Genomic DNA, 14494 nt, shown 5'->3' on the forward strand with positions numbered 1-14494 from the left:
TATCTACTGTGTCCTTTAATAAAAATCAGATATTAAAAATGTTCTTTACATGACCATGAAAACATATGGCAGGCTTAATGACAGTATGTGCATAAAGCTTTCTCAACAAACATGATAGTATATGGAAAATATTTAATTCAAATGTTAAATCTCCATAAACAATCAAATTTGTCATTTTATTTACTGTTCCACTTAATATAAGGATTGTACATATAATTATACAAGTCAATAACTTGTTCAATGTAGGGTTGTTATAGCAGAAAGTTGTCCCCACTTCCATTAAGAAAACCTGAAGGCAAAAGTGATCCAAACACTTCAGTGTTTGAAAAACTAGTCTTCCTTAAGTAAATAAAGCAAAATAAATACACTCTTCCAAGGTACTCAAGTCTCTGAGTCATTCTTTGGACTTTGATATCTGCCAAGTAGCTAATCTTACTTCACGTTTTGTTACTTGTTTGGTAAATTCAAAGTCAAAATTTGTTCTCCAAAAATTAGTGACTAACACAATCAACATTTCTGCCATAAATTATGGATAACAATTTAAACATCTCTAGTAGTTATATATCTTAATGTTTTGTATTTCATTTACTGTTCTTTCTGAGAAAAAGTTTCTTGAAGGGCTAGTGCTGTTAGATCAGAGGCATTTATATATTATTCAAACAACTTATAAGGATCACACTTACTTCAGAAGCACCAATTAATAGCAGAAGATGTTACACAAAGTAAAACTCAAAGTTATGTTTGAAGTAGTTCCAAACTTTGTTTTCTTATCAATACTTCAGTTTCAGATTAAATATTTAGTTTTTTTAAAGCTTTTAATTTCTGTCTCTGATTTTCAGCATATTGAATGACATTATCAAACAAGTTCACACAAATGATTTGATAAATCATTATAGTTTTTCAATCACTGATGTTTCTCGTAAAGTAGAAAAAAAAAGCTAAACCAATATTATTAAAATGTAAGTTTGAGATGTTTTCAAATGGGAGGTTTAACATTTTATAAACGATAACAAAAACTATAAATTATATTAATATATCAAAACATTACCTGAAATTACGTGAAGGGTAAGCTAAATCTTGTAATAACAATCAAACTCTTTTTCACAAAGTTTATAACAGGAACAAAGTCTAAAGTTATTATTACACTTGCAATTTACAGACTGAATCCATTTTATAGCCCTTTACATACTCTTTTTGAAATTTTGCCATGCTGTTTGTAACTACGTATCCAGCAATACAGTTATACCACTATTATCAAATCTTTATAATTGTAAAGTCATATTGTTTGTAGTTCAAAGAATATTAATTAATACTGATGCAGTACTGTTGTCATTTTCCTAAAATTGTAAACTAAACAATAAGTTAGAAACTTACTCCATTAAAATGGCCATTCTGATGGGAATAACTCGGTACTGTAGCCTCTTGAAAAAATATACTTAATGCTGTCTGGAAAATAAGTTAAAATAGTGACAATTAATTCCAAAACAACCCATATGGACAATAATTAAACTCCAGTAACACTAGTACAGATACCTAAACTACTGAGAAAACACTGTCATTAAGAAATTATGAAACTGTTTTAAAAACAGTTAATATAAACCAACTTCTACTTAACTAAAATCTATTTATCACAATTTAGTTTTCACACGATATATTTAAACATTAATTCATAAAAACAACAATAATACTTACAACTTCATTAAATAAATTATTTACTCTTTTGAAGTTTACATAACCTAACGACTATCAAAATAAAAAACTGTAAATCATTAAGCACAATGTGTGGAAACTGAAGATTAGAAACCTAACTCTGTTTTTTAAAGCATTACTTTCCCCTGTGAATTTTGTATCACTCCATAACACATCATACCAATCTGTAAAAAAAATAAATAAATATAGGTATATTTTATCTAAAATGAACAAAAGTAAGCCTATTTCTAACATTATAACTAACATAATAATGTTGTAATGCTTCTACAGCAGATGACATTTATGCTGACACAAGCTGTAGGCCTAAAGGCACAAATAACTTTTGCACTTTGAAATTCACCAGAAATTACTTACTAATGGCACAGTGAATTATGAATAATTAAAACTTATTTCCACAATTCCCTGGCTACTTGATCAATTAATAGAATATAAATGTTAACTAAATCAGATCTAATTATTTTATTAAAACTCAACACTTTACTGGATGATTGATACCCTCAACTGAAAATACTGACTCAACACTTCACTGATTCTTGTATTTATAATCTAGTCTTGCTTCTACACAGTTTGTAAAGCTTTTAAATCACTAATGTTCCTGTACATTCTATGCATTATAGGGCCACTTTAAAGCCACGTGCCCTCTGGCTAATATCTCAAATAAAACATTGAAAATAAAGCTTAAAAACAATAATTTAGATACAAAGTCAAAAGTATGTAAGGAATGATTGAAATATACACACATTAGTTCAAAAGATTTCCAATGATCATAGTACATAAAACCGTACATAAAATTACAAAATATAATAATCCAAGTAGAGCAAGTCAAGTAACATTTAATTGAACCAAACCTTTCAGGAGTAATTTACAGTTAAGGAAGAACCGGGTGGGCAAAAAGGTCTGTTATTTAAAGCTCATTTTAACAATTTAGGTTTTCATGTTTTAGTTAGGCTTTATTGAACATATTGTGGCAGAGGTACAATATGAAACTGATGCTTTCAAACAAAAAACTGTTGAAAGTTGTGCTGAGTTGTTTGTTTTTCTTAGCCACATCGGGCTATCTGCTGAGCTCACTGAGGGGAATTGAACCCCTGACTTTAGCGTTGTAAATCCGTGGACTTACCGCTGTACTAACAGGAGGCGATTGTGCCGAGTTCATTTCTAATTTCCTCACATGAATATCACGTTGCGTGTGAAGACACATCATTCGAGATCATAAAAATGAAGGCCAACAGACAGACATTTTGGATTATCAACCCTTAAATGGCAGCCGTCATCAAATGATGTTGCAACCTACAACAGTCCTGCTGTTTAAAGGTAACCAAACCATTTGTTAGTTGTGTCAATATGAGATCTTTTCATTTGTGTACAGTATCTTCCATTGTTTCAGTTGCAGGTCATTAGATTTTTCTGTTCTGTTTCAAACAAATTAAAAAAGCAGGAGGTTTTGAAAACTGATACATCCACAGCTTATTGTAATAAACTAATGATGTTTAGTAAATGTTCCCAAAGTTTCACATAATTTTACTAAGTAGGCACCTGTGACGAGAAAACAAATCACAAGATATCAGTGACAACTTTAGTCCAAACAGGTTTAAATATTCTGTTCAAAAATTATCAGGAGAGAAAAGTGGTTACTGACAACAGTGTGTGTGTGTGTGTGTGTATAGTAACACAGGAGAGAAAAGTACCAACTTATAACAGTGTGTGTGTATAGTAACACAGGAGAGAAAAGTAACGACTGACAACAGTGTGTGTGTGTAACTAACACAGGAGAGAAAAGTAACGACTGACAACAGTGTGTGTGTGTGTAACTAACACAGGAGAGAAAAGTAACGACTGACAACAGTGTGTGTGTGTGTGTGTGTGTAAGTAACACAGGAGAGAAAAGTAACGACTGACAACAGTGTGTGTGTGTGTGTGTGTAAGTAACACAGGAGAGAAAAGTAACGACTGACAACAGTGTGTGTGTGTGTGTGTGTAAGTAACACAGGAGAGAAAAAGCCAACCAACCGACAACAGTGTGTGTGTGTGTGTATAAGTAACACAGGAGAGAAAAGTACCAACTTACAACAGTGTGTGTGTGTGTGTAAGTAACACAGGAGAGAAAAATGCTGACCGACAACAGTGTGTGTGTGTGTAAGTAACACAGGAGAGAAAAGTAACGACTGACAACAGTGTGTGTGTGTATAAGTAACACAGGAGAGAAAAGTACCAACTTACAACAGTGTGTGTGTGTGTGTGTGTGTGTGTGTGTAAGTAACACAGGAGAGAAAAAAACGACCGACAACAGTGTGTGTGTGTGTGTGTAAGTAACACAGGAGAGAAAAGTAATGACTGACAACAGTGTGTGTGTGTGTGTAACACAGGAGAGAAAAAGTACCAACTTACAACAGCGTGTGTGTGTGTGTGTAACACACAAGAGAAAAGTAACGACTGACAACAGTGTGTGTGTGTAACACAGGAGAGAAAAGTAACGACTGACAACAGTGTGTGTGTGTGTGTAAGTAACACAGGAGAGAAAAGTAATGACTGACAACAGTGTGTGTGTGTGTGTGTGTGTGTGTGGAGAGAAAAAGTACCAACTTACAACAGCGTGTGTGTGTGTGTAACACAGGAGAGAAACGTAACGACTGACAACAGTGTGTGTGTGTGTAACACAGGAGAGAAAAGTAACGACTGACAACAGTGTGTGTGTGTGTGTGTAAGTAACACAGGAGAGAAAAGTACTAACTGACAACAGTGTGTGTGTGTGTATAGTAACACAGGAGAGAAAAGTAACGACCGACAACAGTGTGTGTGAAAGTAACACAGGAGAGAAAAGTAACGACTGACAACAGTGTGTGTGTGTGTGTGTGTAACACAGGAGAGAAAAGTAACGACTGACAACAGTGTGTGTGTGTGTGTGTGTGTGTGTGTGAGTAACACAGGAGATAAAAGTACCAACTGACAACAGCATGTGTGTAAGTAACACAGGAGAGAAAAGCACTGATTGACCATAGTAAAATGAATCAAAACTTTAGGCAATTGTACAGTGAAATAATATTTTAGTTGTATTAAAATGAATTTCATATTTCTGCCTCTAACCTAATCCATTTGTTCAAGTTCATGCCTGTATTCACAGGCAACCACCAATCTGAGATAAGGTGAACAGATCTAACTAAAATATTTATATGTTTTCACTAAAACCTAAAAACAAATACAGTAATCACAACTGAAACACTGTTTCTAGTTGTGAATAACTTTAAAAGATCTTTAAAACTGTTTTTAGCATTTTATAGGAATTGCAAACAGGTTGTTTATGCAATTATACAAGCTAAAGCTCTGTATAAAAGATATTACTATCTTAGTTAGAACAGAATGGTTAATGTACATATTAAAGATTCCACAATTGTTGTGTTTTCTTGTATTTGATCTTCAGATAGATACAAACAGTAAAGCTTTGACAAAATGTCATTTAGTTGTAGCTTTAAATCATTAAAAATCAACATATTCAAGTTGTTTAAATATGCTCTGGATATTGTTTAATTCTAATTATCTCTACAATTCAAATACAACAACTGTTACATTAACTGGTGGATGATACAATGTATTACCTACTACAAACAGTTTTCAGTTAACATATAATATACTTTTTACTCTTTACGTTGATGATTTTCCTTAACAATAACACAGAAGTTAGAAGGATTTACTGTTTTCTTTAAGTGAATGATATAATTTTAGATATTGTACTATTTTGAGGAAAAGGTATTACATTATAACTAATATTTTTTATAAAGGATCAAAATACATTTTTGTGTGAAAATTAGAGCTGCTTTAGTTTTAACATGAATGAATACTATACATATAAATTAATACAGATATACAAAAACTATAATATACACTGAATAAGACTCGAACCAAGTGTATCTACGAGTCAGTATGATTATTAATATTGAAAAAAAATTATTTATCATATTTATTTTTTGCAAATTAAAACAGTTTATTATGTAACATGGTTAACTGATATACCTGGGTGAATGTCACCAAATAAAACTCTTTCTTGACATAACTAAATATATCACTAAACTTTCAACCTAAGCCATAAAGAAAAAGGTAAACGAAAGTTACTAAAGGCCAGTTCAAGTAACATTTAACAACACGGTGCCATGTTACTTATCTTCTTTACTTAGCCAATAAATCATGAAGCTCTTTGAACTGTTTTTGTAAAATTAAACCAAACCTACCTCGAATTGCCAATGTGCTGCTTGTAATAACTGTTTAGCCTGTTCTCTTGCACATCCAGCAGCTAGAACAAACTGATTTATCATAACCTGTTCCCTCAAAGACTCCATTATAGCAAATTTTACAAAATACCACAAGGTTGCACTCGAACCACAACCATCCAAACAAACGTGGTATGTGCTTTTCACAGAGCACAACACAGCTTGTTTTACTGGGTGACGTCATGTCCTTGAATACAATTGGTGAACCTATAAATGCTTCACGAGCATGCTCTCTGTTGTTTACAAACACAGAAAGCAAAGGTGATAATTCTCATTTCATTAATTTTAGTTTTACTTTAAAACGTAAACATAATTGGTAATTTTATAAATTTATGAGAATTTAATATTGACATACCCGAATAATTTTTTTTTTAAATCACGAAACAGAAAATATCTGTTTCCAGCTGAAAAAACAAACAAACTTATCGAATCACACGCAAAACATAATATTTATTTAAGACAAGATGACATTGGATTAGAATGTTCGCAAACTTTAGTTAAATTATTATTACTGGATACGTAGATTTCAAATAATAAGGTACCTCAGCACCATAACAAGTATTCCAATAAAGTAACACATTTTCCAGATATAGAACCGGAAACCTTGTTGCAATTATTTATTTTACATTTTGTAGTTTTTCTTTGGAAATGAAAACTACCTTCTCAAAATTTCAAATTTCTTAGTGCATATATATGCACTACAACCTATCTTTGAATAAAAAAATAAGGTTTCACTTGATTTAGCAAACTTTTATTATCTATTTTCTTTAAAAATATTAACATGACTTCGGAAAATTTTTAGAAGCAATATTCTTGCTAACGAATTAGAAGATCGTTGACATTTTGGTTCTGTTGGAATGTATTTATTGTCATTAGGTGGTGTTTTTGCTTAATCAAAGCCTACGTATTTCAAGGGTTTTATGTTCATAAATTAAAAAGCGCCATCTCTCGACTGTTATTAACTTTTAGATAGTCTTTAAATAAAAACGGTTAATTAAAAAAATCTTCAAGTAAAATAAGCATTGAACAAAAACTTTAAAAGGTGCTATTAAACTCACAAAATAATTATTTTTAAGTGAACCAACACATTAAAAAAGTGTTTTGTTTTTCAGATTTTGTAAATGCAATTTCAATTGGTAATACATTACTGATAAATATTGTAAAACTTTGTTTATATAATTTCTGTTGTTGACAAAATTAAATATACTGTAGAAAAACGAGATATATAAACATTGAAATCTCTTTAAAAATTTGTTAAAACCTATTATAAAGCAATGATTGATAGTATCCCTAATTTTTTAATATACAATATACTTGTAGGTGTTAATACAACTTCTGGTTGTTCAGGTTACAAATAATTTACCTTATTTTCATGAGCTGTGTATATCTACAATGCCTATTGATAAAGAATTATGACTGGAAAACATGAATAATTTTAGTAAACTGAACTAATAAAACCTGCCTTTTCTAAATATTAGTCAACAACCTGATATGTCCAATAAGAACTATTACAGTGTTTGAAAAAAAATATATATATATATATATATATATGAACTTATATCCCTGGGGACGAAACCTGTCCAATTCTCAGACTGCAAACATTTGGCCTTGTTATGCTCAAACAGAAATATTTTCATTTTCGAGAAACGCTAGAAAATTAAAAATATTATAGTTCTTTTGTTATAAAACGCGATAATGTGTGTATAGGTGTTTTCTTATAACAAACATGCACCGGGCTATCTGTTGAGTCCACCGCGGGGAATCGAACCCCTGACTTTAGCGTTGTAAATCCGTAGATGTACCGCTGTACCAACAAGAGACAAAAAGCGACAAACCATTTTCCTTTTTTATGTCAATTAAGAATCACTTCTCTTAGAATTTCATATATTAGCATCTATATTTTTCACACAATCGTGTGTTACCTTCAGCTTTACGTGTTCTTCTAACGGAAAAATTGGTCAACGACGTATACGTGACACCGGAACTTGTAATTCCATCAATTTTAAAGCGACATTGGAAGATTTTGAAATTTGACAAACTTTCGACAATTTTTTTTTTATGTAGTTTCCAATTTAGTACGAAACTCTTCTCGATTTCTATCAATAGAAGCTAGTTAAAGCCCAAAAACATGATATTTGGTGTTTAAAATCAAGAGAAACCAATTAAATATCCCTAATTAGGGTATTTAAAAAAAAACAGCCTGTTAATGAATCCGCAAGCGATTGCGGCCCTATGTTCCTTCATGGAATCGAGAGGCATAATAATAATAAATAAAAATAATTGGGGTATTTGGTGTTGAATATAAACAGGAACCAACTGAATACCCATAACCTCGCCATCTGGTGCAGGAATGTCTAGTTTTACTATATTCTTTTAACAATAAGATGAAGATATGAAAGAATGGTAGAAACGTGAAAAGAACATGAAAAGCACCGACTTAATAAAACAATTTAATTTCAACAGAAAAACAAGAAACAGAGAAGTGTTTAGCATAACAATACCAAACATCTTCTGCATTGTGATCTTGGTATGTCTGATTTTGTAGCAATCTAAGTGTCACAAACTGTTTAAACCTTGCAATATATTGTTGGTGTTATTGCCAAACATAGTATTAACAGCATGGATATCCAACTGATAAAACAATACATTCTAATTACCAAACTGAAGAGAAACAAGACAACAGTAAAGTTTACAAACACATCATTTATGACAACCACGGTTTCACCAGTAAATACATTAGGTACAAACTAACGACGTATTTACTGGCAACACCATGATTAAATAGATTATGTATTTGTGAAACATACACGTGCCTTGTTAATTATGGAATTTCACCAAGTACCAATGGTTCCAAGTATCGTTTATATAATACATTCTAATATTTATAAGTAACAACATAAGAACACTGTATACTCAGTGGTGCATTGAACTTTATTTCTATGTAGAAACCTTGCTTCGATATGTCTGTAGTTTATGTTATTGTATTTCTAATTACTAAAAGTTTAACAGAAAACAGGAGAATAAGATGAGACATTCATAGAGATGTAAAAAGGGTGTAACAGTCTATTTAAATAATGGCTAGTAAATACTTTATCAGATAAATAAATTTAAATAATGGAATTTAAAACCTCTATCCTAATGTGCTTACAAAACATAAGAGCTTCCGTTGATTAAACAGTTTATTTAGACAAACTTTAAACACTGCTTTACAGTTTCCAAGTCTCGCTTTATGATACATTTTGCATTGCTCTACATAAAACATTATATGGAAACTGTGTTAATCTTTTTTTAAAAATTAAAACCTATGATACACTTCATAGGATTTAAGTTGAATGAATGCAAACAACAAAACTGCTTTGTTTAATATATTCTGATCATTTGACAAAAACAATTATATTCTTAATGTTAAAATAATTTCTATCTCTAGATGTATTACGTAACTTCACAAACTGGCATCACATTTGTAAAATTCCATTCCAATAGTTAAAGTAAGAGTAACAGTTTGTGCTCAGTTTCCATACACTTGTTAACAGTTATGGTACACGGATTTTACCTCAGGGATTTTTCCAGTTTCTTCATATTATCAATTTGATCGTTTTTTTCCTATTATGTTTGACATATAAACTATAAATGTTTCTGAAGGTTAATGACAGGAAAGGTAAAATACAATCATTCATAAAACAGAGGTATTTATAACTATATTGTAACCTCATACGTGGACAGGAAAGATAAGATACAATCATTTGTAAAACAGAGGTATTTATAACTACATTGTAACCTCATACGTGGGAAGTCCAGTTTCTGATTTTCAGATCATAAAACAGGGCATTCCAGGACTTTGAACAGAAACCAGTTAACATTAGCAATATTCCAAACTTTCAATATTGAACATTTCTAACAACAAACAGCTATTTGAGATAATTCTTTTCACCTTAGTTATTTTATCAATGATTTATTTCATACTAAAGGTTTTCTACAGCGTCCTTTCGTAACACTTCAAAAATGGTGTTTCATGTTCTATTGTACAGTGATATTTCTCCTAGTGGTGAGAAATTAGAAAACCTTTGAAATTACTCTTTTCCATTGAAGTAAAACTAAACACATGTTAATTATAATGTACTAAAATTACAATTATTTTCACAAGAGAGTCCATTTAATACAAGCTTGTCATTTTAATCTTTTAAAGTAGTTTTTAAAGAGAAATATTCCATAGTTTGTAGCTGTCACTTATTGTGTTGGATCTTTTCACTTGTTGCCTAAAAAAGATAAAATAAGAAGTTAGTGTTATCCATATTCTAGAAATGGATTCATAATAATATGATTCTGTTGGAAAATTCTATCAGAATACAAGTAACAGGCAGGAATTATTTCAGGATTGTTGAATGTTTATGCACCACCAAAATATTTTGTTGGATTCAAAAGTGGGATTTGTACTGTATAAACAGCTAATAATACATGTTGGGATTCTTACTGTATAAACAGCTAACAATATACAATACATGTAACTATCATCAAATGTTTATTTCTTTTTTACGGGATGACAATTTGCTGATATTTTTTACATAAATATTAAATCAACACTTCTACACAACAACAACTTTATCTATTTAAAAGCTGATACAGCTTGAAATTCTGGAGTCAACACATTTTTTGTTCAGCTAAAAAATTTTTCCAAATAGTACAATTCAGTAAAACAGAAAGACACAATATAAGAAAAATAATTATATTTTAAAGTCTAGGTATATAGATATTAAAAAAACAGACAACACTGTATTTTAGGTAAATAAGTTATAAGTACACACTCAAACCAACACATGTGGAATACAACTTTATGTTCCTTTCATCAACAATAACTTTACCAGATAATCCAAGACACTCACTCACAATTCTCTCTTTCACATGTAACACTTATATACTTTGATGACACTTTTAAAACTTCCTTTTCATACCTAGTTTAAGCCACTTAGGTAGATGTCCACTACTGTGGAAATGTGGTGGTACAACTCTCCTTTCATCTTGAACAATGGCTACGTGAGGAGTGGCTTGACTAGATGTGTAACTGGAGTCATCCTCTTCACCAAGGAGTGGACCTCTAGTTGCCTTCCTTGATAAGTCAAACATAAATAGGTTAAATCAATCAGTACCATGCAACATGCCTAACACCATAAAAATAATGTTAGAAGAAGGTTTGCTAATCCAAAAACACTGGTAATGAATTAATGTTCACATTACTAAGACATTCATGAAGTTGAATTTGGCATTTTCAATACAGTGGATACTACCGATTCTTAGTGCATGGTGGATCAAAGTTCATGTACCATGACCTTTTACAGTGCCAATCAACAAGGTGTTACGTACCTGATGTCAGAATTAAACTGTTCATTTTACTGTACTCTGTTGACTTAGTGATAGTTCATGGTAGAGGAAAATAAATAACCAATACAGTGTACAGGGCTACAGAAGAAAGTTGTAGATTCCAGATACAGTGTACAGGGCTACTGAAGAAAGCTGTAGATACCAGATACAGTGTACAGGGCTACTGAAGAAAGCTGTAGATACCAGATACAGTGTACAGGGCTACTGAAGAAAGTTCTAAATACCAGATACAGTGTACAGGGTTACTGAAGAAAGTTGTAGATACCAGATACAGTGTACAGGGCTACTGAAGAAAGTTCTAAATACCAGATACAATGTACAGGGTTACTGAAGAAAGTTGTAGATACCAGATACAGTGTACAGGGTACTGAAGAAACTTGTAGATACCAGATAGAGTGTACAGGGCTACTGAAGAAAGCTGTAGATACTAGATACAGTGTACAGGGTTACTGATGAAAGCTGCAGATACCAGATACAGTGTACAGGGCTACTGAAGAAAGCTGTAGATACCAGATACAGTGTACAGGGCTACTGAAGAAAGCTGTAGATACCAGATACAGTGTACAGGGTTACTGATGAAAGCTGTAGATACCAGATACAGTGTACAGGGTTACTGATGAAAGCTGTAGATACCAGATACAGTGTACAGGGTTACTGATGAAAGCTGTAGATACCAGATACAGTGTACAGGGTTACTGATGAAAGCTGTAGATACCAGATACAGTGTACAGGGTTACTGAAGAAAGCTGTAGATACCAGATACAGTGTGCATGGTTACTGAAGAAAGTTGTAGATACCAGATACAGTGTACAGGGTTACTGAAGAAAGCTGTAGATACCAGATACAGTGTACAGGGTTACTGAAGAAAGCTGTAGATACCAGATACAGTGTACAGGGTTACTAAAGAAAGTTGTAGATACCAGATACAGTGTACAGGGTTACTGAAGAAAGCTGTAGATACCAGATACAGTGTACAGGGTTACTAAAGAAAGTTGTAGATACCAGATACAGTGTACAGGGTTACTAAAGAAAGTTGTAGATACCAGATACAGTGTACAGGGTTACTGAGGAAAGCTGTAAGTTAGAGTTTTTGTTTTAAGAGGTATGTAAACTCAAATACTGACAAAACTACTTTTATACTCACATGTATACTACCCTGCACTCTAAATTACCACAATCTGAGTCAGACCAATGTCATGAATACAGACACATCTAGGTTATAAATACTTTCGTAACATATCTGACTTTGTGTATAACATATTTGCATATTGAGTAAAAGCTCACTATATACTGTGTAGATAAACACACAGTAAATATGTGATTACAGTCAAAACTCCTTCTCCAACATGAGATCAGATCAGATCTGTGTACATTTGTTTAGTAACAGGTATTACTGGATGACAAAGGTATGGTTGCAAACTGGTGATGCTGGACATGTAACTGAAAAACAAAAGTTACTGTACATACAATACATTTATAAATTTATTATTCTGTACGTCATCGACAATCATACAAGTTTTATAACCACATTAGCATTTCATTATATTGACATAAAACCCATACCAACACAGAACTAATCAATCATGCAGCCTCTAACTCCATAAAGAAGGACATAATCACAGCATGATTGTTTATTCTTTCCATATAGTTTGAACGATTCAGAGTGGCTTCTTGTAAAAAGATATTTATCATATAAACACACTGATAATTCCTGTAATCATATTATTCAAGTCTTCCAATTCCATGATTCTGAGAAGTTCTTTAACACCCACTGTACCAATCTGTTTCTTTGTATCACCCACTACCAGTGGGATACACGTTTATTCATGTTAAATAATTTTATGATTCTACCTGTAACACCACCCAGTCAGCAATATTTAATGAGATCATCTGCCATATTAAAAGTGTTTTGGTTTCACTCAAGATCCCATAAACAGTTCAGAAAATCATGTTTAACAAACTGATGTAAGTGGAACAACAGTAATGCGTATTTTATGATTTTCTGTACTTTAACACAAATACACACTTGTACAAGCCACTGGGTTTGACATAAGTAGAACAACAGTAATGCATATTTTCTGTACTTTAACACAAGTACACACCTGTATTTGGAAGCTGCCAGTCTTGCTGCTGCTGGTGAAGATACTTTAGCTTTCACATCAGGGTGTAGGTAACTTTGAACAGCGTGACTACAACCAAAGTAAACAACTGCAGCAGGAACAAGGTTAGCCTAAAAAAAACAAAACAGTTTTTTAGTAAATTAGATATCTACATAAACAAACGTGAGGATTTAGAATACAAATAATGCATATAACAAAGTTGCACAGAAATCTGTTAACAGAGACTTGCAGCTTACAAGAGAAAGGCTTCACTAAGGAAAATGTATATATACAGACACACACACACACAAGAAATAATATATGATCAGCAGTACCACCTGTAGTAAAGGAATTTTTATTGCCAATGTAACAATATACAAAAATATACCATTTTAAAGGTGATTTTTATGAAACTTAACCGAGCTATTCATAATATTAGGCCAGTTCTAAAATTATATATTTATTTATGTTTTCCAAGTTCTTAAATTCTGAAAAATTCTAATTTCATTATTCATAGAGAATATTTCCATACTTGTATCATTAATAGCATATATATAGTGAAATTAAATAATTATATCTAAATGAAGTTAAATGAGTAAACAAAATCATGAGGAAGGACTGCATTACAAACAGTAAATCCCAACCTCTGATTAATTATATTATAACCATAAAATATTCAAGCCATAAACCAAAACACATTAATATCATGAAATAAAATATGCTGAGCATTTTTAAAAAAAGGATCCTAAGATACAAGCTATAATGAGGGATTATAAAATGTATCCTAGATTTTGGAGGTGACTGAAAAAGTAGTACCTACGTTGTGATAGATGATGTATCCTCAAGCCCACAACATCCCACATTTATATCACCCCTCACTGCCCACAGATAGTTGTGGGAAGGTGATTGTTCTCCCAAGTTAAAGTAAGAAAAAGAAAAAAATAAACATAAAAAGATGAAAAAAATTAAAATAAGGTACTACCATCTGGTGGTAAGTAAGATAAACTTACCTCTTGAAGTTAGCATTCCTGCCCCAATATGGTAGAG

The 14494-nt window shown here is 32.0% G+C and overlaps 2 protein-coding genes across 5 annotated transcripts in view; both read right to left on the minus strand.

The window, feature by feature from the left end:
• LOC143239219 (UBA-like domain-containing protein 2-A) overlaps positions 1-6288 on the minus strand; it is a 99571-nt gene extending 93283 nt beyond the window's left edge. For 3 of the 4 annotated variants that reach the window (XR_013021064.1, XR_013021063.1, XM_076480111.1), the window contains exons 1-2: positions 5934-6143; positions 1375-1446 (exon numbers count right to left, since the gene is read on the minus strand). Coding sequence is in view for 2 of the 4 variants with exons in the window: in XM_076480111.1 (XP_076336226.1) it covers positions 1375-1446; positions 5934-6041 (180 nt within the window). In the remaining 2 variants the exon portion in view is untranslated. Of the gene's footprint in view, positions 1-1374; positions 1447-5933 lie in introns of all 4 variants that reach the window. The other variant, XM_076480112.1, reaches the window with a different exon arrangement.
• A 2845-nt stretch (positions 6289-9133) lies between these two features.
• The window catches only part of LOC143239217 (tether containing UBX domain for GLUT4), a 36240-nt gene continuing 30879 nt past the window's right edge, over positions 9134-14494 (minus strand). Inside the window, exons 12-14 of the mRNA XM_076480109.1 lie at positions 13451-13578; positions 10922-11076; positions 9134-10228 (exon numbers count right to left, since the gene is read on the minus strand). Coding sequence (XP_076336224.1) covers positions 10218-10228; positions 10922-11076; positions 13451-13578 — 294 coding nt within the window. The 3' untranslated portion in view covers positions 9134-10217. The remainder of the gene's footprint in view (positions 10229-10921; positions 11077-13450; positions 13579-14494) is intronic.

This window comes from Tachypleus tridentatus, chromosome 13 (genome assembly GCF_004210375.1).
Source record: "Tachypleus tridentatus isolate NWPU-2018 chromosome 13, ASM421037v1, whole genome shotgun sequence".
Taxonomy (NCBI): domain Eukaryota; kingdom Metazoa; phylum Arthropoda; class Merostomata; order Xiphosura; family Limulidae; genus Tachypleus; species Tachypleus tridentatus.